This window comes from Monodon monoceros, unplaced genomic scaffold (genome assembly GCF_005190385.1).
Source record: "Monodon monoceros isolate NGI ecotype Baffin Bay Population unplaced genomic scaffold, NGI_Narwhal_1 Super_Scaffold_9, whole genome shotgun sequence".
Classification (NCBI taxonomy): domain Eukaryota; kingdom Metazoa; phylum Chordata; class Mammalia; order Artiodactyla; family Monodontidae; genus Monodon; species Monodon monoceros.
Genome location: NW_021703786.1, coordinates 47,218,665 through 47,245,377, shown reverse-complemented (window position 1 = coordinate 47,245,377; position 26,713 = coordinate 47,218,665). Strand labels below are relative to the sequence as shown.

The 26,713-nt window shown below is 54.6% G+C and overlaps 1 protein-coding gene across 3 annotated transcripts; it reads right to left on the bottom strand.

Moving 5' to 3' along the window:
- Positions 1 to 4,555: 4,555 nt before the first annotated feature.
- On the bottom strand, positions 4,556 to 26,713 carry KIF1C (kinesin family member 1C). Of its 3 annotated transcripts, XM_029211143.1 has the most exons (24): positions 26,550 to 26,707; positions 26,287 to 26,390; positions 24,744 to 24,850; positions 24,349 to 24,481; positions 23,872 to 23,948; positions 23,353 to 23,532; positions 22,659 to 22,724; positions 21,747 to 21,925; positions 21,548 to 21,659; positions 21,017 to 21,094; positions 20,801 to 20,866; positions 20,634 to 20,709; positions 20,056 to 20,134; positions 19,707 to 19,852; positions 18,542 to 18,711; positions 18,352 to 18,431; positions 18,148 to 18,223; positions 13,986 to 14,065; positions 13,043 to 13,137; positions 9,611 to 9,694; positions 9,022 to 9,208; positions 8,803 to 8,875; positions 7,384 to 7,998; positions 4,556 to 5,782 (listed from the first exon to the last, which is right to left on the bottom strand). In XM_029211143.1, the coding sequence occupies exons 4-24, from the start codon at positions 24,452 to 24,454 to the stop codon at positions 5,099 to 5,101; spliced, it is 3,309 nt and encodes a 1,102-aa protein (XP_029066976.1). In that variant the 5' UTR covers positions 24,455 to 24,481; positions 24,744 to 24,850; positions 26,287 to 26,390; positions 26,550 to 26,707; the 3' UTR covers positions 4,556 to 5,098. The 3 variants fall into 3 exon arrangements, with proteins under 3 accessions (XP_029066976.1, XP_029066974.1, XP_029066975.1); XM_029211141.1 differs by lacking the exon at positions 26,287 to 26,390 and having other exon boundaries at positions 24,744 to 24,864; positions 26,550 to 26,713; XM_029211142.1 differs by lacking the exon at positions 26,287 to 26,390.

Here is a 26,713-nt window from a genome sequence, read left to right as displayed (position 1 = left end):
GGTTCTGCATAAACTTTCACAGGAGCTAATTCAAGTGTGAATGCCCTGCCCTGGAAATTAACAAGGATAAGAATCCATCTGACTTTTTACCATATTTATTAAATGTATTTAGTTACTCTCCAATACAGCTCCTGCTGTCTACTACAAGTTATGATATAGCCAAAAGCTATTCATTATGTTTACAGACTATCTCCTTAGTGAGAATTATCCAAGAACTAATTATTATCTGAGAACTCAAGCTTTGATTAAATTTGCAGACTTTTTCCCTCCAGGATGAATTCTCTGAAACTCAATAATGTGAGAAATTCATTTAAAGCCAGAACCACATTTGCCTATTATGATACAACAGAAACAGTACCAGCCTGGAAATCTGAGATCTGGTCCCAGACTTACTGGATTCTAAGCAAGTTAGAATTTCTGGGCCTCATTTTCCTCATGAGTATTAAAATTCTGATAGTGTTTACAATTTTGTATACAATTAACATGCATTATTCTGTGACTTAAAGTCAAATAAAAACCTTACAAGGAAAAAATCAGAGAATTGGGCTAAATAATTTTCCCATATATATTCTCTCATGTGCAATTCAATTCAAATACAGGTTGTAATGCCTTTATCATTTTCACAGCTTCTCTTCTGTGGGTTTTCTTGTGTGTGGGGGGGGGTTTGGTTTTGTTTGTTTTGTTGCTGCTTTGTTTTGTTTTTGTCCCCCCCTCCCCCGCCCCTCCCTGCAGGGCTTGCAGAATCTGTTCCCAGATCAGTGGATAGAACCCATGCCCGCAGCAGTTAAAGCACATAGTCCTAACCACTGGACCACCAGGGAATTCCCTCTGTGGGTTTTCTTCTCTGAAATCTTCCTAAGGTGATTGTCTCGCTTTTGCTATGGGAATTTCCCTTTAAGACACCAACATACACTCATTTGCAGATTTCTGAAAATCCTGTTTCCTGGTCATCATTCTTTTTCCTCTGCAGTCCCACACAACCTAACATGCTAAGCACATAGTTGGTGGGTGTTCAATAAATACTTGTTGAACAAACATTTTAGGGTCCATTTATGGGAGACAACAAGAGATCCTTTGTGGTGAGGAAATGTGGATTATTTCCATTTTCTTCCTTCTACTTTTCTGTATTTACCAAATTTCGAACAAAGCAAACCCCAATCCAAAAGCTCCTCTAGTATGGGGGCATCGTTGCCCCTAAGGTTGGTCCACTTCCCTTGCACCGTCCCTATGTCAGAGGGTGCCCAATGAATGTCCCTTCTCTTTCCTTTCTTTGGAATTCCTGATCATCCATGATGGGGAAGAAAATACAAACTCTGAAGGGAGTCAGGTCGTTCCCTCTGGAAAACGAAGATGATAGCTGGTCTCGGAAGAAGAAATGCCCGCAGAGCTCCAGGCCCTACACTCCACACCCGTGCCGCTCTCCTCGGGCCCCCGAGTCCCCCAGCCTCAACCTTGGGCAGCTCCAAGCACGCGGGAATGGGAAGCCCAACCTAGCGCCGCGTCACGCCCAGCCTCCTGCGCGTGCACGCCCCCCGGAGACTCAGGAGCGCGCAAGGCCGCGCTCTCTCAGGGCTCTGTGAACGCGCTAGCGAAAGCTACCCGCAAGCGAACGTGCGCCCTTTCTCCCCCTGGCGGACAACAGTGGAACAACAGGGCTTGGGGGCGAGGCTTTGGTGGATACGGGGTACCAGGCATCGTGGAGGGTTGAGCTGGAGAACGCCTCTGACATTTTGGGGAACCCGACCTCATTTTGCGACACCTCTCTTCTTTTTCCAGTCTTCATTTCCAGTTCATAACAAGGGAAAAGGGAAGGCACCAACCTTGAGCTCCCAATATGTGCCAGACCCTTTTCCTGTATTATCTCATTAAATCTTCCCATTGATTAGTCCTATTTACAAAGAAGGAAACTGAGGCCCAGAGGGGGTGACTTACCCAGAGTAACACAGCTAACTAGTGATGAGTCTGGAACCCAGGTCTGTGTGCTCCAAAGTTTGACTGCAGCCCTAACCTTCTGGAGATGGGGTCCTGGGCTTAAAGAACGAGACCCTGCTTCTCCTCTCTGGCTGAGAAGTCACTCCGTAAGGACAGCCAGAACCGTTTCCATGGTCATTTTAAAGAAGCTTAGCTCATTAGGCATGAGAACTTTTCAGGCTGGTCCACGTGCCTGGGGCATCAGGCAGGATCCCAGCTGCAGCCTAAGAGCTACGGGAGCTCAGGGCAAGACTTTCCCAGGTTATCGGAACACACAGTCCTTCTCCAGGTTCAGGGGCAGAGGGAGCATAAGAAAGGACCTGGAGGAGTCGAGATGGAAATCCTCATTGATGAGGCTATTGGGGCACTGCATTGTTTAGGGATGAGAGAAGCAGCTTCTACAACATCCATCTGGTGACCAGATCTTTAGGAGAGACATACTATCCAGATGATGCCACAGTCTCCTCTTGCCTTTCAAGAGAGACAGAAGTGGGTGGGAGGAGTGAGAATGTGTATAATGAGGCAGAGGCTGTTGGCCTGAATTTCCAAGGAAACCAAGGGTAAAATTGAGGGAGCTAGAAAGCTGGCAGGTTATCTGCCATGACTTTTGTCCACGATCCTGGAGGAGGCTTACAAATAGTGGTTCTCATTTCTTCTCAGGGCAGCTTTGGAAGAGACCAGAAACTAGAGGCAGACTCACGTGAGGAGAAGGCAACGTGGTTTCTAGAAGGAAAGATGATCATCCTAGAGGCATGAGACAGTCTGAGCTTCAGTCAAGTTGACCTGAGCTGGAATCCTAAGTTTGCCTCTTAGGAACTGTATCACATTGGGCAACTCATTAATCTATTCAAACCTCAGTCTCCCCATCTGAAAAATGGAGACAAAAAGAGTCCTTTACAGTTTTAAGGCTGATATGCATAAGGGATGGTAGCATGTGTAGAACAGATAAGAGATTAGTAGGCAATTCTCTGAATAAAATCTAAAATTCATCACATTTTAAAAGACTGAGCTGAGGGCTTCCCTGGTAGCACAGTGGTTAAGAATCCGCCTGCCAATGCAGGGGACATGGGTTCGAGTCCTGGTCCGGGAAGATCCCACATGCTGCGGAGCAACTAATCCATGAGCCACAACTACTGAGCTTGCGCTCTAGAGCTCGCAAGCCACAACTACTGAGCCTGCATGCCACAATTACTGAAGCCCGCACACCTAGAGCCCGTGCTCTGCAATAAGAGAAGCCACCGCAATGAGAAGCCCCTGCACCGCAACAAAGAGTAGTCCCCGCTCGCCACAACTAGAGAAAGCCCGCGCGCAGCAACGAAGACCCAACGCAGCCAAAAAAAAAAAAAAAAAGATTGAGCTGGAAGAGAGAAATGGATAAAAATGGTAGAAAATATTTATACAAGGTAGTCTTGAGGGGAAAATAATCCCACTGTATTTTAAATTAGTGGGCTATCTCTCCCATCTCAAATCCTACAAACTGTCTGTGCCACTCAGCTTGCTCTGACGTGCAGAGAACTTTGTAGTCTATCATTTTCTTGCTCACATTTAGTCTCTTTGACCAGATTATAAACTGCTCAAATAAACACAGTCGACAAACCATCCATTACATTCCAAATCTTGGGTCACTGTCAACGGATCCCTGAAGACCTGGCATTCAAAGTTGCCAAAATAAAGGTAGCCAGCATAAGGGTGCAGAAACCAAGAGTAAACAATTGTAGCCTTGCCCAGGGCTGCGGTTTGGCTGCAACTGGGATAATGTCTATGGTTTTGGCTGCTTGCACCTCAAGACTGACATCAGGAAGCTGTGGGCAAGCAGCTCAGATTTTCACATGGGTGGAAGTGTGTTCCTAAGGTTGAAAACGTGGGGATTCTGGGGTTTGGCCTGGTGCAGGCAGAGCAGCGTTGCAATTTAACCTGCAAAACATGTACCGCCATGGACAGGCTCCTCCAAGCTAGAACGTTAAAACAAGCAGGCAGCATCCTCCTTGAAAGCAATCTTAAGACAAAATACTATTTGGAATACTGAATGCGCCCTGATAAAAGGCAGGAAACACGAACGGAATGAAATAATCAGGTGGGTGCAGTAAGCTTGATTAACACGTTCATTGTAAAACACGCCCAAGACAGAACAGAACCTGGGGAAGTTGTGGCTGCTTGGGAGACCTTTCAAATAGCTAAGTGATTCAAAGACGCAGAAACCACCCCCCCACCGCCCTGTCCCGCAAATGCCTCTATTTCCTGTTAGGAACAGCCACTTGGGCGTTGCCAGGCTGATACTCCCTCTTCCTCCCCTCTCATCCCTCCCTCACCTCCCTCCAGGACAATGACAGCAGTTTTCGGGGCAGAGATGGAGACACTGGGTAAGCAAAAATGAAAGGGATATAAGGAATGGGTTACACACTCAAGAGGAGACGTGATGCTGAACATTCCAGAAACCATGATGGAAACATTCTTCTACCTTAACCTGAGTGGTGACCTACGCAAAAATTCACTGAGCCGCACTTGAGATCTGCGCACTTTACTTTTATATAATCTAAACCTCCATTGAAAACCAAAACCAAATGACCACCAGCCACAAGCTCCCTCTGTTTTCCGTCCTTTATTGAAAGGTCCCACATCCTCAGGGACCCCAGGCAAACCAGACGCCAGACAGGTCCCCCAAATATAGCAGGAGGCCTGAAAGGGGAGAGGAATGACTTATGATCCCACCACACCTCCCTGGAAACAGAAACCCACCACAGACGGACAGACAGACAGGGCCAGGACGGGGAGACCTTACCCCCCTCTAGGTTCTCTCCCCTTTGCCCCCACTTGAAAAGAAAGTCAAACACCGACTACGCGGCACCCCAGCCCCCCACCCACCCTAGCAGCGTTTGTGGGACCCCCCCCACAAGGGGCAGCCCCGAGGCAGCTTCCCGTCACTCTCCTTCACTTTGGTTCGCTCCTGGCAGCTCCGTGCCCTCTTCCTTCCTCCCTCAGCCTCCGGCCCAGTTACCCCTACATCTTCTATCACCTACTCGGACCTTCTCTCTGGTCTCTAGGGCCTCCTGCCCCAGGGCTTCTGGGGAAGCAGCATCTCCTCCCAGCGAGGGGCTCCGCCAGGACCTCTCTGCCCAAGATGCCGGGCTCACACGGCCGCCCCACTCCCCTGGAGGTCAGGGGCTGAGTGTTGCCGCCTCATCCGCGGGGGCGTGGTGTATGGGGGGTAGCGGGGCCCTGGGGGCCTCTGGGCTGGGTACGGTTGGGGCTGCTGGGGATAACAGTTGTGCTTTTTGGGCTGGAAGTGCTGGGGTTCGGGCTGTGCAGAACCCCCTCCCCGGGACCGGCCCCCTCCGTCCAGGGAATTCCTGCGGGGACGGTGGGACCTGCGGGGACTCGGGGGCCTGCGGGCAGGGGTGGCCAGAGAGGGGGTGAGCTCCTCAGGGGGCTGGGGTGGCGCTGGGGACTCCCCGGCCCCCGCCCCCGGCCAGGACTCGCGGTGCTGGGGGTTGCTCTTGAAGGGGAAGCGCAGCTTGCAGTCGTGAGGGGGCACGAAGCGGGCGGGGGGTCTGCGCAGCCCCCCGCCCCGGCCCCCGGAGCCCTGCAGTCCCTGCAGCCGCAGCTGCTCCTGCTTGAGCCAGCGAAGGCGCCCCCGACGGAAGGCGGGGTCCTCCTCCATCAGCCTCGACACCCGCTCCCAGCTCGACAAGGGCGGCGAGGAGGGCCGCGCGGGAGGTGCTCGGTCACTGGGGGCTTCCTGCTCCGCTGCCTCAGACCCTTGGGGCTGAGCCCACGTGGCCTCACTGGCTTCTTCATTCTCATCCTCGTGATCCTGGGAGGGAGAGGGGGTGAGAGAAAAGGGGGCACGTGAGGAGAGTGGAGTCCTGAGGACGTGCAGATTCGGGAGGACAAGCTGGAAGGCCCTGGAGCAGCTGGACGTCCGGGGTCCTGAGAGAGAGAGGCATGGAGATGAGGAAGCTGGAGGGACACTGGTTTAGGAGCCCGGACCCAGAGTCGGGTGGCCGACGCAGTCCAGGTGTGCCACCTCCTAGCTGTGGGTCTGGATCTCCGGCTTGTAGCCTCTGTGCCTCAGTGTCCTCACATGTAAGATGACATCAACAATGACAGTACCTATCACATAGGGCTGTTGTAAGATTACCTGAGAAATTCTACCATGCCTCACCTAGTGGGCACTCAGCAAATACTGCTGAATAAATGATGTGCCCTGGGGATACAGCAGTCAACAAAGAGGAAAGAAAAATACCTGCCATCATTTTAGTGGACGGACACAGTTGATAAATAAATAAGGAAAATATATAGTATGGTACATAAGCTGTACTTCCGTAAAATGTTAAATATAAATATATGTATTTAAGTTATTTAATATATATTATTTACATTATATGTAAGTACCATGTAATATATTTTATATATATTTTATATAAATGCATATATGTGTATATATTTTATACACATATAAAAATATATATTCACGTGGAAAACACCAGAGCAAGGAAAAGGACAGGAGGCCAGGGTGGGGGTAGATGCAGTGAAAGGACAGGAAGAGATTCACGGAGAAGTTACCATTTTAGGGAACACCCAAAGGAACTGCGGGACGAGCTCTATGGCTCTGAGAGGGAAGGGCGTTCTGGGCAGAAGGAACAGCAGGTGCAAAGGCCTTGAAGCAGGAATGCACCCAGCAAGTTCAAGGAACAGCAAGGAAGCCCAAGGGTCTGGAGAGGGGAGAGTGAGGAGAGGGGTAAGAGCTGCATTTGGAGCCGTAAGCCTTCAACACCATGACTGCTGCTATAACTGGCTGCCTGTCATCCCCCTTTAGAAGGCAAGCGGGAGCGCGGCAGAAATTCTGTCTGTTGTGAGTAACCCCAGTAGCTAGCACGATGCCTGGCACACAGTAAACACTCAACTATTTACTTGTTGAGTGAATACATGGAAAACGGGTAGGTGATAACACTCCCACTCGCAGGGCCACTGTGAAGGTTTACACGGTGACACCGGAGAAGTGCTCAGCACAGCGGCTACCAGAGTAAAGGAAGGGTCACCCAGGAGAGGGGTGGTTCTACGAGTGGTCACCTATGGGAACACTCATTAAGTGGTAACTTAAGGACTGTACCCTTTATATCAGTGGTTCTCAAACTTCATTGTATTTCAGAACCACCCGGGGTACTTATTATAAATGCAGATGTGTCCCCAAAGACGCTGATTCAGTAGGTCTGGGGCAGAACCCAGGAATCTGCATTTTCAGTGAGTGCCCTGGTGATTGTGAGGCAGGTGATTCACAAACTATGCTGTGTTAAACTTCGGTAAGATTTTTTAAAGGAAGAGGAGGAAGGAGGCTGGACTCTGAGGTGGGAGGTTCAGGTTGCTACAGGAGAGAGATGCAGGCGGGGACAAGCCGGGCCGGGCCCGTCCTACCTGGGTCAGGGGGATGACCCTCTCCATGCGAAGCATGCGGTCCCTCAGGGCCTGCAGCTCGCGGTCCTTGCTGCTGTTCTGCAGCTTCACCTCCTGCAGGATCCCCGTGAGCTTGTCGATGTGAGCCCGGAGGTCCTCCACCTCTGCGCCGCGGGCTCCCTCCTCACTGCCGCCACCTCCACCTCCGCTGCCTTCCTCCTCGCCCACCGTGTCCCAGACATCCCGGGCCACGGCCCTCCAGGCGTCCCCGGGCCCCTCAGGCTTGCCGTAGGTGCGGCACAGCTCCCGCATCTTGAGGGCAGCCAGGGCCTCGATCTCGGCCCGCCCGTGGCGGAAGTCGGCCAGGGCCACCTCGTAGCAGATCTCCTTCACTGCCTGCATCTTCAGGTCGGCCATGGTGGCCCAGCGGGGGTCTTTGCCCTGCAGCCGCCGTCGCTGTGGGATCTGGTACACCCTGCGGGGGGCCCTGCGCTTGCCGCTGCTGGGCAGGCCGCAGCGCTTGACGATAGTCTGGACCGTGGTGGGCGGCAGCTGCTCACGCAAGGACGAGATGAGCCGCCAGCTCTCTTCGCAGGAGCGCTTGTCGGAGTCGTCCCCGCTGTCAGAGTCCGCGTACTGGGGCCACAGAGAGGGAAGACAGACGGGGATAGGGCTAAGGGCACCCCAGAGCCATGTGTCCCACCAACATGGAAACACCGTGGTCAGAGCGGCTCGGTGCTGGGTGCACGGCTTAACCTCTGCGCGTCTGCACAGTGGAGGTAATGACGGCACCTCCTCACAGATACGCTTTGAGGATTAATGTGCTCAGAGCGTGTGGCACAGAGAAAGCGAGTATTAGCTGTAGCCGTACCAAGTATGGGTTTCGTGTGTATATATCGCTCAGGATGCGGTTAAAGATTTAAAAGTAAGTCCATTCAAAGAACAATCTTTTTTTTTTTTTAATATTTATTTATTGATTTATTTGGTTGGCTGCGCCGGGTCTTAGTTGCGGCATGCGGGATCTAGTTCCCTGATCAGGGATCGAACCCAGGCCCCCTGCATTGGGAGCATGGAGTCTTAACCACTGGACCACCAGGGACGTCCCCAAAGAACAATCTTAAGTAAATAACAACACGGGCGGTACTTGGATTTGGTAAAAATCATAAAGGTGGCACAGGTTCAGCTAGAGTCCAGGAAGCCCCAGTCACCTGGGAGGAACCCTAGTTCCCTGCATGGGTTCCTCCCTGGGTCACATTTCTCTCCTGTCTCCTCCTAGATGCCACCTCTACCCGCTAGCCCCGGGCCCACTCCCCACTCTGGCTCAGGCAGGGTGACCAAACTCAGAGTGAGGTTGAAGCTCTGCCAGGCCGGCTGCTCCAGTGCCCACCAGCCCACCTCCCGCCTCTGCCTGCCCCACCGCGCCCCTGGCCAGCCCCTCACCAGCCGCTGCTGCTCCAGCAGAAGATCAGCCTCCTCCTTTTCTTTTCGGTACTGGTTCTCCAGATCCTGCAGCCTGGGATTGGGTGAGGAGGGGAGGAAGAGCTCTGAGGTTCTGGAGCCACCTCAATAGGGCGTCTGACAACAGGAGGGCGCTGGGGGCTGGGCACCTGGGAGGGACGGTCAGCAGGGCCCTGGGGCGCAAGCACCCTCCCCACGCACCTCTTCTCCATCTCCAGCTTGATATCAATGCCTTGCTGCTCCAGCAGTTCCTTCTGGGCAAAGTTCCAGTCGACGGGCTCGAAGGGCGGTCCTGGGGGCGGGGGGACCCCTCGCTCCCGCTCTAGCCGCGCCTGCTCCGGGTGATTGAAGCGGAAAACGTGGTTCTTGCCCATCACAATCCTATTCCCTGGAGATAGGAGGATGGAGAAGTGGACTCACCCGCCCACGGCAGCACACCCCTCCGCATGCCCGAGGTGCACAGGGCCTTGCCCACAAATCCCAGGAGCCCCAACACAATCTCTTCCATCACCCCAAATCCAAGAGCGGCTGGAGCTGAGGCTCCCCTAGCTGGCCCCAGGAACCGCCCTGTCCCCGACAGCCAAAGGAAATCAGGAGCTTGGCATCCTCTTCCTGTTGCCCTGAGGCAGCGAGACAAACCAAAACCTGACTCCCTCTCTCTTCCCTTCCCAGTTCCGTCTTCACATTCCCACGCTGTTTCCTATTTGTTTCCGGGTCCTGCCCAGGAGTCACCCAAGAAGCTCCTCCTTGCACAGCCAGGGCCCAGGACCCTCACTGCCCCCTCCTCTACCTGACTTCAGCACCACAGGCTCAGTCACAAGTTTCCCGTTGACGTAGGTCTCGGCTCCTTCACAAGGCTCCAGGGTGACCACCACTGAGGCAGGGAGAGAGGAGAGGGAGCGATCAGACCCTGGGAGGGGGAGGGGTATGGTCACAGATTCCCACCCTGCATTCCCCCCAAAACACACATACACCCCCAGTCCCACCACCCAGTACCTGTCAGGGGTGCCATGGCCCCTCTGGTGGCAGGCAGCACGGGAAAGGAAGAGCAGAAGGAGGGTTAGAGCCCCAGCTACAATTCCCAGGAGCCTCTGAGGGGGCTCCCTTCTCACCCTCTGCCATCCTCCCCAGCAGCGGCTTAGCAAGCCCGGAATCCTCAGAGGGCGTGGCCTCGCAGGTCCAGCTGGTCGGCAGGCCCTGTCATTTCTGCCTTCCAGATGACCACTCCTTCCTTCCCAAACAACACTGCTACTGGCCAGGTCTGGATTCCTCCAGCAGGCTCCTAGCCCCACTTCTGTCTGATGCATCTTGCACACTGCGACCTAACTAACCTTCTTAAGCCACAGTCAACTATTGTCAGTCAAGATCACTATTTTCACGGGAGGAGATAAAGCCAACCCAACCCAAACATCTCTCAAGGTGCTCCTCGTACAAATCACCAAGCCTGCTGCTTGCTGGGACATGAGGATGCCTGAGGCACTTCCCTGTCCTTGAGGACCAGTGCCCCGTTGTCACAGAGGGGCCCCCGTATTCCAAAGACCCAGACTCTATGACTCCTTAGCTGAGGGACATTAAGCAAGTCACCCAATTTCTGTGAGCTATAAAACGGGATAACAAAGTCTTTCTTTACAGAGTGGCTGAAAGGCTCAAATAAAGTGATGTGGGAAAGAGAGTTCTTATTTACCTTACAAGGAACAGAGAAACCAGAATGAATGGTAACGTAAGGCAGAGACGAGCCTACGGACGCTGTAGGAGTACAAAAATAGCAAAGAGTAACTCGGCTTAGGGGCAGAGGACTGGGAATGATTATGGGAAAGTGGTAACTCCTGAGCTGATGCTCAAAGGGAAACTTGGATGAAGGGGCAGAAACGATGGAGAAGATGTCAGACACAGCTAAAGCATCACCACGTCGGTGACCAGCAATGCAAGAAGGTGGCAGAGAAGAGGACGAGGTGGCTAGAAGGGTACCAGTCTATCCCCGCCCTTATTTCCCACCACGCCCCAAATTCATCCATCCATTCCACAAATATATTGCACCCCTATGATATGCCAGGCACTATTTTAGGTCCTGGAAATACAGGAGAGATAAAAACCAAAATGCCTGGTCTTACCGAACTAACTTCCACTTGGTAAGAAAGATGATAAACAATTAATTGAGCAAGTAATCTAAAGGCAGGGTTGGGCGGGGATAGTTGTTATGGAGGGAAATGGGGCCAGGTGAGAACCCACACAAACCCACAGCGATCTGAACCGAGGCAGCCCAGGACTCACAGCACAGGCCCTAGAGTCTGCCATGCTGCGTCCCAATCCAGTTCTGCCATCCTCTAGCTGTGCAGTCTCGGGCAAATTCCCTAACCCCTGGGAACCTCAGCTCCCTCACCTGTGAGCTACGTGCGAAAATGCAAAGGCACAAAGTAGATGGTAAGTAATAACTATTTTTCTGTGTTCACACCTCTATCCATGCTGTCTGCTCTTAGGCGTCTTTGGTCAAGTATTAAATCTTAAAGGCCCAAATGGACTAACCCTTTATACAGCCCCCATCATTTGGGGCACAGAACCATCTGCTGCTTCCACTGTGATGTAACCTATTCGGGCCTGTCACCTCCCCAAACACACCCTGAGCTCCCGAGGGTGGGCTGCCTCCACAGGCCTTGTGTGGTTTTGGTATCACCCCAGTACATGGCTTGGGGGAACCGCAGAACAGGAACTCGGTAATAACTCACTGGGCTGAACGGATTCAATAGCTCGCAGCCCACAGGGCCGGAAGCGTTTGCTGCCGCTAGGGACTTTAACGAGACCAGAACAACTGCATTAATCCACTGACCAGAAAATGGAACTGACGTCCACCGGGCAGGTCTTCAACCTGAGCTGCAGGCCACACGAGAGCATCTTTTCTTATTTTAAGACACATGCTGACCACGGGTGCCCTGTCTCCTGTCCCCCAGAAGCATCAGACCTGAGGCACATAGCACGGGCTCCAGGTGAGGGAGAGCTCAGGTGTGACACGGCCAACCTCCCTGCCCTACTCACTTCCCAGAGCTTAACTTCACTTGGGCACAACTGAACCCAAATCAGTCCATTAAAAAAAAAAAATGACCTGGACTTCCCTGGTGGCGCAGTGGTTAAGACTCCACGCTCCCAATGCAGGGGACCCGGGTTCGATCCCTGGTCCAGGAACTAGATCCCACGTGCCGCAACTAAGAGTTTGCATGCCCGGCGAGCCGCAACTAAGGAGCCCATGAGCCACAACTAAGGAGCCGCCTGCTGCAACTAAGGAGCCCACGTGCCACAACTAAGAAGCCGGCGAGCCACAACTAAAGGAACCCTTGAGCCACAACTAAGGAGCCCGCCTGCCGCAACTAAGGAGCCCATGTGCCACAACTAAGAAACCGGTGAGCCACAACTAAGAAGCCTGCCTGCCGCAACTAAGGAGCCCATGTGCCGCAACTAAGAAACCAGCAAGCCGCAACTAAGGCACCCGTGAGCCACAACTAAAGAGCCCACCTGCTGCAACTAAGGAGCCCACGTGCCGCAATTAAGGAGCCCACCTGCCACAACTAAGACCTGACGCAACCAAATAAATAAACATTAAAAAAAGACCCAACCAGAACAAAACGGTGACCTCAGAATATGTCCTAAGTGGTACTTAACCACGAACATTGTTTTGTTACCTGTCAGACAGACTACTACCTACACCCTGAGGGCTTGTGATTCCTAAAAGCTTTTGCTGCTGTGGCCAAAAACAGCTAAAAACCTCTGAAAGTTTTGGAACCACAGGGAGACATGGGATGACTAACTGCCTGAAACTTTTGTAGTCATAGCTACATAGATAATCAGGTTTTCAGAGATAAATTCAGATATCCCACTGAAAAACCTACAGGGTTTCATAAAAAATGACTAGGGTGCTATTTGAGGCTAAAAAATCAAGGAGGAGGGCAGGATCTCCTCTTCCCAAAACCTCACCCTCTGAAGCCACAGTCTTCTGTTTCTGCCTTGGGGACCCTCACCACTCCCAGCTCATAACAAGAGTCTGCGACCTGAGGGCAGGTGCAGATAGCAGGGCCCCCACTGCTGACCAGGAGTTCGAAGCCCCCTCTCAGGGCGAGGACACATCCTGTCACGTGGCGGCTGCACTCCCAGGGCCCGAGCCAGGGCTCGGTATTCAGTGAGGGACCTGTCTCTCTCTGTCTGGTCACTCCAGTCTCGCCCCCTTAGCCATTACCTTCTCCGTCTGGCTGAGGGATGCTCCGGAACAGACAGTGTTGCTCCCGAATGAACTGCCCAGTCAGCTTGATGTCCACATCGACCTGGCCGACCCTGGGGAAGCAATGGCCAACAATTTCTGAGCATGTGCCAGTCATACATACACCAAGCCCCTTCTGAACACAAGTTCAACCAACTCAGTAAGCCAAGTATAATTATTCCCATTTCACAGATGAGGAAGCTGAGGCTCAGAGAGGTAAGTAACTTGCCCAAGGTCATGCAGCCCGGCAGTGGTGAAGCTGGGATGTGAGCCCAGATCTGCCTGGCTCCAAAGCCCACATCCTCACTGTTATACAGCAAAGGGGAAAGGGAACCTGGAGTGGGGTAGGTGCCCTCAGCCTTGGTTCCTGCATCCTTCCCATGATGATCACCAAGGAGAGCTGAACAGCCTGTGTCAGGAGAGGAAGGAGCACCCTCACCCCTTTAACTCCCGGAGGTGACCTTGGAGGTGCTAAGCCCCAGGGATTCATTAGCATTAGCCAGTGAAGTTACCTGTCATATGGGCACTGCCCTCAACAGCATGGGGCCAGGGTTATGTTTCCCTTCTCTCTCCCACCCCAAGGGAGGGTCCCACTAAGCGATGCCCAGGCAGTGGTGCTGGGGGCCAAGAACGCAGCGGTCCAAGCTCCCACCCACTCTCTGCCCCAGTAGATCAGGACCTATCCCCGCCAGTGCTGGGTTGGTTTGGTCCCAGGAGGGGTGTCACCCACACCAAAGCGGTGGGTGGAGGCAGGCTCAGCAAGTTCTCAGGAAGCCTGTCGCTAACAGGGCTGCAGAGGAGCTGTCCTGAGATGTGGGGTGTCCCCAGGAGATCATTAGAGAAGGGAGTCGCCAGCGTGGCCCTCCCTCTGCAACCACACCCTAAAAGGAGAGGCTGTCCCATGGGCCCAAGCAAACGCTACCTGGTGACACCATCTTTGATGTGGTAGAGCAGACATTCAGACATCAGGGGATCTTCATTCAGGTTCACCAGGTGTGGAGTCTGAGGGGGAAGGGGCGGCAGTCAGGGAAGAGCCGCCAGGGGTGCAGCCAAGGAGGGAAGGCGCTTGGCAGACATCCCGCAGGCTCCCCGCTGTGCCCCTCCCCCTCACTCGGAGAGCGAGCTCTCCCACCCCCTGCTCCCACTCACCCCAATGCCTTTGGGGCAGCCTGACCCACCCCTCCCCGCACACAAGATGCCCCCACCCTTCCGGCCCCTCCCCAGGCCCCATTTCTTCAGAGGCACCTGGACACACCAGTCTCCCTGACCCGAAACCTTAGAAGCCACCTGCCCTCTCTGCTTTCCCTGTATTCCCTCTGGCCCCAGGGCTCATCACTTCTTCCCTCAAAATATATCTTGCCACTTCGAGAGGGGACTGCTCAGACCTCTCCGGCCCACGCACCGCATGCCTGCCTGACCTGAGTCTGCTTTTTATGCCAGTACTCCTGGGCATCCTCCACGGCAGGGCCCCAGCCCACTTATCCAAGCCCCTTTGCTGGGCCCCCTCTCCCCTTCTGTGCTCGCACCCAGTGGGCTCTGAGCACTCACTCTAAAAAGCCGGGCTCATCCCTGCCCATCCCCTCGCCTGCAACAACAGCCTCCCTCCTGGCCCCACCCCCACCTGTCAAAATCATTCACTTCCGGTCCCTCAAGGTCTGTCTCAAATGCCACTTCTTCCACAAAGCCTTCCCAGGCCTTCCACCCGAACACAAGATCCCCTGCCTCTGTTCCGCAAGGATATACCGTGGCCTTTCTATGTGCAAGACCCCACTGAGGTGCCAGGCAGGACAGAGATGAGTCACACCCAGAGGCTGCTGCCCCGTTGGTCAGGAAATCAGAGCCAACTTGGGGAGATAAGACTTGTCGTGGAAACACCATTGCAGGTAAGAAACACATGCCTCATAATAGACTTCCTGAACTTTTCACGCCCTCACTTAGCTCATTCATTCATTCATTCATTCATCCCACTGTATCCTGGGAGGGGCTCATACACAAAAATGAATAAAATGAAGACCAATGGGAGCTCATGGGGGTCAGGGGAGCTTCACGCAAAAGGCAGTATGGGAGCTGGTCTGTGATGATGAGGAGGACGTGGACATGAACAAGGAAGAGTGTTTCAGGTGAAAGAGGAGTCTGAACAAAGGCACGGAGGCAGGGGAGCACAGGGTGTAGGGGAAGACGGCAGTCAAGGCCCCATCTTTCTCTGGGAGCCCCCTGAACAGGAAGCCCAAGGCTACGTCCACAGTGGATGCGTTGTGTATCTGTGCGTCGGCCCCTCCAACGATGACTCTGCAACACTTCCTCTTCTCCTGAGGGATGACCACGCCCCTCCCGACACTGCAGTGTCAGGCCTGCTTGGGAATGGCAAACACGGATGGGTCCTGGAAGCAGAAAGCGATCTATCCCTCGGGAGAGGGGACATGATTTAGGGCAGTGCTTTTCAATCTTTATTCAGCCCTGGAACCCTTTGTTCACAGGAAACCTTACCTAGAAGCCTAACACGTCAAGCAGATAAGTAGAGAGCTGCTCAGGCCGAGGTGGGGGCAGGGGACCCAGAGTCCAGTCCTGCGCGCCCCCCTGCCATTCCCTGTGAAGGAAGCTCCGAGCCAGGTTTGAAAATTACTGACTTAGGAAGTCCTTAGGCCTGGTGGCGAGGTCTCAGGAAAGAAGGGGCTTTCCCTAAGGCCCTTGGCTCTCTCCAGGACAAACTGGAGCTTCTGCCGCAAGGACCCAATTCTCCACTCGACGTTTCCTAGGTTGGAGTCACCCCCACCAAACCCGTTTCTCCTGTGAGCCTAACAGCTTTCTCTCTGAAATCCACATGACTTTTAAACTTACGACAATGTCTCGCCACCTGGAGAAAATGCCGAAGTTACCTCCCCTAAGATGCTTTTTTTTACCAATCAGATGGGCAAAGATCAAGAAGTTGAAGAGGATGAGGGAACACGCGCTGTCTTGTATGATGCTCTTGGGAGTATAAGTGGGCATGGTTAAAATCTCTGGAGGCACGCTGGCAAAAGAGATCAAAGTTTTACCTGGCTACTGGTGGACCCCAAATCTCCACTTCTAGGAATACGTTCTACAGACAGCAGACCATTAGTAAGACTGTCTTCTGTAACGTTGTTTATAGTATCGAAGAATGGGAAACGACCTAAATGTCCATCAGTAGGAAGCTGGTTAAAAAAAAAATTATCCTATGTCTATACAATAGAATATTCTGACACTGTGGGGGAAAAAAAAAAAAAAAAACGGACAGAACTGCGATACACTGATATGTGAAAAAGTAACATGTCAAGTATGGAACTAGCACCACAGCAAAGAGGGCCGATGTGTGCATGCGTACGTGGATGATTATAACACACGCCTGTACGTGCAGAGACTACCTCTAGAAGAACACATCAGGAGCCAGCAACAGGACTCGCCTCTGGGAGGGGAACCCGAGGGTGGGAAGGAAGGAGATTTCCTTTGCACCTCACTGTACGAAGTAAACATTCCCGGTGGGGCGTGCCACCTTTACAAGAACAACTAAGAACAAAACAGAACAGAAGCCCCTCCTGTTGGTCCCAAGCTCAAGCAGGTGGCACCTTGCACAGTGTGAGCCTCTCCAGGAAAGAAAAACCCACCCATCAGCCTGTCCATCCCTCTCTGCCTTTCCCTATAGCCCTGCAGCTGCGGCAGAAGCTCCACAGGCACCTGGCACCCCCAGGTGGCTGGCAAGCCATGCTGAGAGCCCCCTGCAGTCCCTCCTCCCAGATGTGCGCCTCTGGGGGATCCCAAAGCCCTGGGTGCCCAGCCCCGGACCTGACCCCTCAGCCCTGCCTGCCACCCTCAATCACCCACCGACAGCTCTCTCGCCCCGGCCGTGCCTCAGGCCAGGCAAAGCCCTCTCCTCTGTCTGGATCCCTGTTCAATGGTCCCTGCTTGCTCAGTCACCCAGACGCCATATCCGTATGAAAATCGGAGGGGTCTCCTTCCAGTAACCCACTGCCTGGAAGAGGTGTATCTCACTTAGAGCCTGATCCTATGATGCTTCATACCACAGCCCTGACAGGCGTGGCTGGCTCCATTCCAGGGCTGGGACTGGAAGTTCCTGCTTTGCCCAAACTGGCCTCTGCACCACCGCTTCACCAGTGTGCACCGCTACAGCTGTGCTGGCCGTCGGAAGCCAGCGTCCACTCTGACTGGTTGGTCCCTGTGCTGTGCTGGTTGCTAAAGGTTTTGAATACCATTCCTGCCTCCAACTGAGCCTGATCACTCCTGCCCTGCTTCTTTCCTTCCTTCCTCTCCACAAAGCCTTACTGAGCACTTACTACACAGCGGGCACGTGACAGGTGCTGGTGCGCCCCACTCGGCCGACAATACCCCACATTGGCTCGGCCCGATGTTCTCTCTGCTCCTCTCTACCACGCCCCCCATCCATCTTTCAGGCTCCACTTTCCGAACCACCTTCTCCAGGAAACCAGTTTCCATACACCTCCAGGCCGCACTGATGCTTCCATCTTTAAACCTCTCACTGCGTTTACAAGCAACATCCTACAGGTTAGTGCTTACTCTTCTATTCCTTTTACAGTCTTGTCTTCCCAAGTTATCCTTTCGAAACGTACTTTTTAAGTTTTTTTGCATTTGTTTGCTTGTTTTTGAATAGCTAACACATACACAGGTTACAAAATCCAAACGATACAGAAGTGTACACAGTGGACAAGTCGCTATCCCAACCAACCTGCAATCTCCCAGGGTCCTCTCCCTTCCCCCTGGGGTAACCACCGTAACCAGTTTCTTATGAATCCAGAGATACATTCTACGCATGAACTCATACACGCACGTGTGTGGGTGTCTATTTATAAATACCTAGATTCTAAGCAGCTCTTGAAATCCCCCTAAGGGCAGGGACCCTGGCATCCTGTGGTCCCTAGATGGAGGCAGAAGACAGGGACGGCCGGACAACAGAGAGGGGAGGAGCGGGAGTGGGGACAGAGGTGATGGAGGGACAATTCAGAGACCTGAGATCAGAGTTAGAACTCATGACCCTGCCACCCCAACCCTCTCCTTTCAGCATCCAGAGTCTCTGAGGCCTCCTCACTCACCTTCTTTGGAGAGAAGACGCCCACGGTTCCCCCATCTTCCCGGACAGCCACCCCCATCTCAGCCAGCAACGCTTCTCTGTAGGCAAAGGAGGGGCAGATATTGGTCTGGTCATCGGTACCCACGAACCCCTCCCCTGCAGGGCCTGACCTTCCCTCCCCACCCCACTCCTTCCAGGGCTCCACCTGTCGGCCCCACCCTCACACCTCTCCATTCTCAAGGCCTCCGTCTTACGTAGCTTCTCCTCCCAGGTCTCATTCAGCTCAGCTATAATCTTCTCTGTCTCCTGGGGGCACAAGACGGGCAGGGGTCAGGACAGACTGGGACAAGCACCTCCCAGGGGGTGCTTCCCAGCAGCCCCCAGAGCCCCACCCCTTGCCAGCTCCAGCTTCCCACCTGCAGTCTCTCCATGGCCTCCTCAGGCCCAATCTGGGGCTCGGCACTGGGGGAGAACGATGGCTCCAGCTCCCCGTTGTGTGCTGCGGGGGACGAGGGCGAAGCTGGGGCAGAGGGAGACGATACAGCTGGCAGAGCACCTCCGGGACTCCCCTCATCCACCTTCAGGCCTAGGAGGGAGAAGAAGGTAAAAGAAGGAGGCCAAGGAAAGATGGAACTGATCGGAAACAGAGGTCTCACAGGGGACCAGCTTGGAAGGACTGCAGAAGACCCATGGTCCACCTCCACAAAGTAGGGAGCCCTCCTACTGCAGCCTTGACAAATGGACACCAAGTCTCTGCTTGTTCCCCTCCAGGGATGGAAAGCTCATTACTGAACAAGGTAGCCAGTTCCTTCCATTGCAGGATGACTTGTACCATCAGAAAGTTCTTAGCTGAGAACTTTTCTCAGCTGAAATCTGCCCCATGTTACATGTAGCTCTGTTTCTAGTTCTGCCCTCTAGGATGAAAAAGACTACACTGCTTTTTTCTTTTGCAAGACTACCCTTCAAATGTACAGAGGCGAACATCGTGTCTACCTTCTCTTCCCAAGAACCCTTATTCTACCCACCGTGCCCCTTAGCACCCCAACTCCTCAATGGGATGGACCCCAAGACTGAATGCACAGTCCACACCAGACACAGCCAACACGGATCATAGACTATCCAATACAGATACCATTTCACAGTAAGGAGGCTGAGCCTTACGTTTCAGAAATTAGTCCACTGTTGACTATTATTAAGCTTACGGTCAATTTAATTCCCAATGTTTCACAAGAACTTCTGTCAAGGCAGGTGCCCAGCAGCCTATTCTTAATGACTCACTGTTCAAACCATAAATGCATGACTTGCCATTTACTCCTGCTCCTGTCGTTTCAGTAGTTCCAGGAGCCTGTCAAGGTCCCTCTGAATCCTGCCTGCCTCTCCCCAGGAGGATCAGTCCCTCTCAGTTCTGTAACATCTAAAGGCGTGACCTGTCCCCTCTCCACATCTGCATCTAAGTCAAGGGGCACTTGCTGGGCTTTCTGGGCAGTGGTCCCTCCCTGGTCCCAGGCCTGGGCAAAGGCAAATGAGGAGGGATGAGCTGGGCCAAGGAGCCTCCCTGAGCTGACCCTCCCAGAGTCCCACCTCCCAGGGCAGAGGCGGAGAGCCCCTGGGCCATCAGCAGTTCACGCAGCCGGGCCACCTCCTCCTGCAGCTCACGGATCAGCCGGGCATTAGGGTCCTCGTTGATGATGGCATTGCAGCGAATCTGCTTGGTGCGGTCGGCGTACCTGGATGAGGAGGGAGGAGCGGGACCGGTGAGGCCTAGACACGGGTGACTTTGGTCTGCTGCCCGATTCCCTCTCCCTCCCAGGTTTCATCATAGTGCAGTAGAGCTGAGGGTCAACCCTATCTCATGGGGAGGGTCCTGAGCTACCAGCTGCTGAGCTCCTGGCACTTTTCGTGTCCCACCCCACCCCTACTAGAGCCCCACCTGAGGGTGCTAAGAGTCTCCTCGTAATTGATGTCCGCGGGGCTCAGGGCCGCAATCATTGCTGTGCGTGAATTCCCACCTACGAATGAAAGGAGGGGAAAGCTTGAGCTGGGCAGGGTCCTAAAAAAAGTCAGACTGGGTCACAGGGTCAGGGGGGCCTCATTGCTCAGGCAGGGGTCCAATAGGGTCACTGTCCAAGGTAGGGTAAAGCTAAGAGTTGTGGAGCTAATCACGAAATCTGGTGGTCAGAGAAAGTGGGGGTGAGGTCAGGGAGACATCAGACATCTGTGGGATAATCAGCGATCAGTGGGCAGAGGATGAAGTCAAAGGCAGGTGTGAGGTCAGAGAGCAGTCACGGGGAGCCAAGTCAGTGAGGCCCTTGGCTCGGCAGGGAGCGTGTGGCCTTGATCCCAGCATCAGGACACTTTCAAAGGATGCCCCTGGGGATCAGGGGGAGAGTCAACGGACCACTGGAGGATTTGAGGTTCCAGGGGTGTCAATGGGACTGGTATCAAAAGGGGGTTGGCAGGAATGGTGGCAGGGTCGCCATAGAGAGACAGAGAGGAGAAGCCCCTCACCCAGATTCTCCTTGAGCAGCCAGGTGAGCACAGAGTCCCTGTAAGGGATAAAATCCGACTTCCGCTTCTTTGATTGCTGAGGGACAGAAGGAGGAAGGGGGTTACGGTGGGCCACCCTCTTTGTCCGCTTTCCCAGAGCCCCTTCTCTTCCCACGCCCAGGTCTTACCATATCCGCGAGGGCCGAGATCACCTTCCCTAGAGTGGTCAGGGACTTATTGATGTTGGCGCCTTCCTGGCAAGAGGAACGTGGGGAATGAGGCCTTCTTCTCCCACTCCGATCCCCTTCTCCCGCTCCCCCCACAGCCAGAGTCCCAGGTTATGATTTGAGACCACTGCACACAGCCCCCAACACTGCCCTGTCCGACCCTCCCAAGCCCCTCACCTTCAGGCGCATGCCCCGGGCCCCTGAGGAGTCAGCCCGCTCACTGCCAGCAAGGTCCACCAAACTGATCTTACTGACCTGGGTCAGAGGAAAGAGACAGGAGGTGACTGGGTCAGTGCGGGGCAGGCATATCAAGGGAACACCCAGCAAGGGGACTAGGCAGTTGGCAAGGGATGGAGAAAGCCAGGAGTGGGGGATGGAAGGGGGATACATAAGATGACAGTGAGGGTTTGGTTAGTTGTCCTTTTCTTCATTTATTCAATCACAGATATTCACATGCCCACTGTGTGCTGGGACAAGGCACACAGTGGGCTCCAAGACCTGCCCCAAGGAGCCTAGCTAGAAGAACAAACATGCAAAAGGAGACTATCCCACTGATCTGATAGGGGAAGCATGGTGGGCTGTGGGAGCTCAGAGGAGGCACTCAACCAAGCCTGGACAGGGAGGGAGGACACAAGGCCCGCTGATCACATCTCTGTCTCTGTTACCAGGTGGGATGGGGTTGCAGCGGGTGGAGGTGGGGGGGCCTACTTTCTCTGAGTCCAGTCCAGTGAGCTGATCGTGGCAGCGCTGCGTGAAGACAATGGTGAAGACGGCGTGGGAACGGCTGCTGGTCTCATTCATGTTGGTGGCGGCCACAGTCCTGGGGGGGAGGGAATGGTCAGTGGGTCCGGCCCCTCATCTTCCTAACCCCGTCTGCCTTACCCTCCGCCCCATCAGCCTGCCTCACCGTGCTTTATTTCCACAGTCCATGAGGTCAGCAATGTCTGCGTAAGAGGTCACAGCCAATTTAGACAGGTCCTGCACATAGGGGCCCAGGATGGGGTGCTCTCGGACCCTCAGAGAGCCCCGACTCTTGGGGTTCAAGAGGTCTCGTACCCTCTCACAGTAGATCTCCATGTAGCTCACCTGAGTGGGAGAAGCAAATAAAAAGTAATAAAGGTGGGCTTCCCTGATGGCGCAGTGGTTAAGAATCCACCTGCCAATGCAGGGGACACGGGTTCGAGCCCTGGTCCAGGAAGATCCCACATGCCGCAGAGCAACTAAGCCCGTGCGCCACAACTACTGAGCCTGCGCTCTGGAGCCCACGAGCCACAACTACTGAAGCCCGCGTGCCTAGAGCCCGAGCTCCTCAACAAGAGAAGCCACCGCAACGAGAAGCCCGTGCACCGCAACGAAGAATAGCTCCCGCTCGATGCAACTAGAGAAAGCCGCGCGCAGCAACAAAGACCCAATGCAGCCAAAGATAAATAATTAATAAATAAATTTCTTAAAAGAGTAAAAAAGCTAACAACCACACCCAATGGGAAACTTAACCTGGACTCCACTGGATACAATACAGGTAACCTACACTGAGTGTTTACTATGTGTCGCTAAGCATTTTACATGTGCAAGCTCACTGAGCCTTCCAACAACCCTAGAAGGGGACCCCTGATCATTATCATTTCAGATAAACACGCTCTGGAGCCGAGAAAGAAGTCGTTTGCCCAAAGCCACAGTTACTAACTGGTAAAGCCTAGAGCAGATCCCAGGCTGCCTGACTCCAGAGACTGCACTTGGTCTTAATCGCTCTGCTCACCTCCTCCCTACCCAGGGGACACTGTGGCTCCCCTCCCAGCCCCCTCCCAAGACCTGGGCTTACCTCCACAGAATAGGATAGCTGAGCGCTCTGGTTCTTACTAACACGAGAGAACAGGTCCTCACAGAGCTGGAGGGGGACACAGAGAAGCACAAAGATGCTGCTGTTCATGGCACACCTGTGGCGCCCAGCACCCAGGCCAGGCCAGATCTCAAGTGACCCTGTTTAACCCTTACCGCAGCCCCAAGGGAGGGATGGGATCGTTCCCATTTTACAGATGGGAAAGCAACCTCTGAGAGGTTCACACTTGCCCAGGATCACAGGCTAGTATTCAGTGAGCCAAAATGCAAGCCCGGAGCCTGTATGCAAGGTCCCTATGCTGCAGTCAGAGAGATTATGGTCAACTCTCAGTTATCCACAACTGGCTTTTCCTACAGTAAACACCTTGACTACGGTACACAAGCCTACATGGGAACTACACTCACAAATAATTACGAGACAAGGTAAGACGGCAGCAAGTGGTAGAAACAAGGTTCAAACCCTGGGCGCTCTGCCGCCAAAGGTGTGGCTGTTCTCACTGAGCTTTCTTGGCCCTGACGTCCAGGTTGGAGCCAACCTCATCCCCCATCACCTTCCCTATTACTAACAACCTCAGAGAGCCCGGTCTCTGCTCCACAACGCTTAGAACCCAGCCTACTCCCCGAGGGGCAGCTGAAGATGCTTCAGCCCTGGCCGCCCTGCCAGGCCCCGAGTGTACCTGGGGCACGATGCCCTGCTGCCCTGGCTCCTGCCGCCCCATCATGGTGTAGGATTTCCCAGCCCCCGTTTGCCCATAGGCAAAGATGCACACGTTGTAGCCTTCAAAGGCATGGAGCAGCATCTCTTCTCCAATATCCCGATACACCTGTTGCTGAGATGCAAACTGGGGGTCCTCGGCCTAGGTAACAGGGGGGCAAGAAAGACAGCAGGAACCCTAGATGACTTTGTCCTTGGTATCTAGGTGCCCAAAGGTCTTGTGTGCCCCCACCCCGATCACGGTCCTAATCATCCCTGAGGATCCTATCTAGTTTCCTGCCAGCCCTAAATTATCCCAGGGATTCTGCCTCCCCCTTCCTGGTCCTAGTCACAAGTTCAGGGTCCTACCCACCCCCACCCAAGGGTCCTGGTCCTCCCAACCAATTCCCTGGAGGTCCTATTTCCCAGCAATGCTCCCTCCCCAGGACCTGAATCCCCCGTCCCTCTTTGCTTAGCTCTTCCCCCAACCTAACAACCTCACCGAAGTGTGTGACCAGTAGGAGTAATCGAAAGTGAAGCTTTTGGGGGCATCCTTGCCCTGTCTGGGATTGATGATGGCTGAGAAAGCAAAGGAACGAAGGCCAAGGTCAGGTACTCCCGACCGCTGCCCACTCCCCACAAGCCCTCAGAAGCCGGGAATCCCACTCCCCACCTCTATCCTAGTTCATCTCTCCCCTTTAATACTCCCCACCCCCTCCAGCCACCAAAGCTAATTTTGGCTTCCCAGGACCCGCCCCCATCCCGGCTGCCTCCCTGGATTGGGCAATGGAGGGCTCCAGGCCAACATTCCCCCTCCCAGGGACTGGGAGCACGGAAAGGCCAGCCTGTCCCAGCCTCCTTCCTTACAATTAACACCTGCTCCCTGCCCAGCAGAGCCCTCCAGCCCGCCAGGACTGGCCCGTACAGTGGGCCCGGGCTGCCCTGCCTGTGCCCAGACGGGCCCCTGGGACTCACTCACAGGTGGTGCTGCCCTGCATGCTGACCACACACTTGGCATCCTGGCTGGTCTCACGGGCGTTGAAGGGCCGAACCCTCACTGCCACTTTCACCGAGGCGCCAGCCATGGCTCCAGATACTCCCACCCTCCTCAGCTGGAGGACAGAGATAGAAGAGGAGGTCAGAGCTGTTGGGAGGCAATGTCTGGGGGACCCATACATTGCCTCCCAACTTCTCCCAGGAACCAGTCTCTCCACACCCGCTTCCCCGGCGACCCAGCCCCTCAAGGACCCAGTTTCTGTTTCCTTGGCCTTCCTCCCCAATGGCAGTCTCCTCAGGGACTCCCAGAGGTGTTCCTGCCTCTCTCCCCAGCCTTTTCCCAGCAGGCAGGGACCTGGGATGTCACCCCAGAGTTACCTGGTGTCCTGGCCCCAGACCAGGGGGGCTGTATCAGTTCTGGCTGCCACCGGCCCTCGTAGGAGGAGCCCCATCCTACACTGGGGGCCTGGCCACGCCAGCTGGGGCTGTAAGGGAAACCCTGGTTGCGGGGGAAGAGTGGTTAGGAGGCACCCGTGGCTCCAGAGGTGTGTCTGAGGTTCCAGGGTTGGAGGACAAGGGGTCGGGGGTAATGTTAGGAAAGGTGAGGATGGCTGTTCCTCTGGAGTGATCGAATGCAATGTGAATCCAAGGGCAGGGACGGTGATATTTTTATTCCTCGTCACTCACAAGTGCACTGAACGTTCAGAGAGAGAAGAGAGAAAGAGGCTGGACAGAGAGCAATTCAGAGAGGGACACATGGGCAGAGACACTGAGGGTGGTGGGAAGCGGGGAGAGGAGAGGCAGAAAGTCCCAAACACCAAGAAAATGAGAGAGACAAGAAGACTGAGGTCATGCTACGAAGAAACGTAAGGGGACACACAGAGGACAGCAAACACAGAAATGTTAAACAGGTAGGGGAAAAGCACAAATTGGAAGCCCAGAAGAGAAACAAGATGCAAGAAAATCCCAAACATAAGACCTGCCCTAAAATTCCCCCACAGGGTCAGCCAGGGAGAAGTAGAAACCAGCTCCCACCTAGGGTCCATAACCTCCACACAGAGGGAGAGACTGCTGATGGGCAAAATCCAATGGCTGGAGGTACAGCCCAGAACTGGGATCCACAGGGCCTGCCTATAAGCCCCAAATCCCTTGACCAGCCCCCAGCACTTCCTCCTTAGGATCCAGGACAATGGGCAGGAGAGGGTGGGGTCATCCTGTAACCATCCAACCAACCACCAGAGTCCTCTGTTGGAGGATCCAGAATACCTATGTTTATGGGAAGGGAGGATAGCAGTAGGGTCCCCCTGAAGAGGGAGAGAAGGGAAAGGAAGCAGGCAGGTCCCAGGTCCAGCCTGGGGCTAGTGCTATGGCATCCACTGCCCTGGGGAAAGTGCCAGTCTGGAGCCAGGAATGTGGGTGATCCGGTGCCCACACCCTGGGAGGAGAGGCTGAGCAGCCCACACCCACGGACAACAGGGTGGGAGGGTTGTGAAGAGAGATCAGAGGTGTTGAGCCCCCTTCTGTGGCCCCAAAGGGCCTCAAACCCCTGTCCTGCTGGGCCTCACCTCACCAGCCTTTCTGGCCAGGGCATGGGAGGGGTGAGAGGGCTGGTCTGTCTGAGGACAGGAAGGGAGTAGCTGAAACCACAGAGGCTGTCTCAGGAAGAACAGCCCTGACCCCCAGACCCTGATCAGGGGAGGGAAAGGACACTGATGGAGACACGCAATTGTAACGCCGTTGTGGCTAACGGGGCAGGGAATGAGGTGGCACTGCTGGTGGATGGCGGGGTAATGGGCCAGGAGAGAGGTAGAGGGGTCGGCTGGTGCAGCGTAATGGGTCAGTGGGGTGCAGAGAGTAGCCGCGGCTGGGGTGAGGCCGAGCGACCCGAAAGGGGGCCAAGGGCCACCTGCACCTTGCTCACCCAGAAGTTTTCACACAGGCCCCCGTCCCGGCCTTTCTGGGCGGCCATGCGGACAGTGTCCTCCGGTCCAGCCAACCGACGGCCGCCCCGGGCCTGGCACCTCTCTGCGCCTCCGCGGGACAAATAGCACATGATCCCGGCTCCCGCGGCCAGCCGGCCCCCGCCGGGTGGTGCAAACCGGGACCCCGGCTCCCCGCCCCCCAGCCCGGCACATTCCTCCGCGGGCGTCCCCTCCCTCACCCCCCCTCTCCCACAGCTCTCACCTCGTCGCGGCGGGGCTCCCGGAGCGGCTGGGCAGAGTGCAAAGGGACAAACTTCCCGTGAAGCGTGAGGCGGGAGCGGGGGCAATCCGGGGCCGCTTCGGGGCTGCCCCCGCCCCTCGCCGGGTCCCCGGGCGGCGGGCGGCGGACTCGCGCCCCGGGGGGGG

Excerpts from the sequence above, each read along its gene's own strand:
- KIF1C (XM_029211141.1), bottom strand. The coding sequence starts at position 24,454 with ATGGCTGGCGCCTCGGTGAAAGTGGCAGTGAGGGTTCGGCCCTTCAAC. Across the intron at positions 23,533-23,871 it reads CCTACTGGTCACACACTTCG|GCCGAGGACCCCCAGTTTGC; the intron begins GTGAGGTTGTTA and ends CCTGTTACCTAG. Across the intron at positions 20,135-20,633 it reads GCTGCTCAAGGAGAATCTGG|GTGGGAATTCACGCACAGCA; the intron begins GTGAGGGGCTTC and ends TTTCATTCGTAG.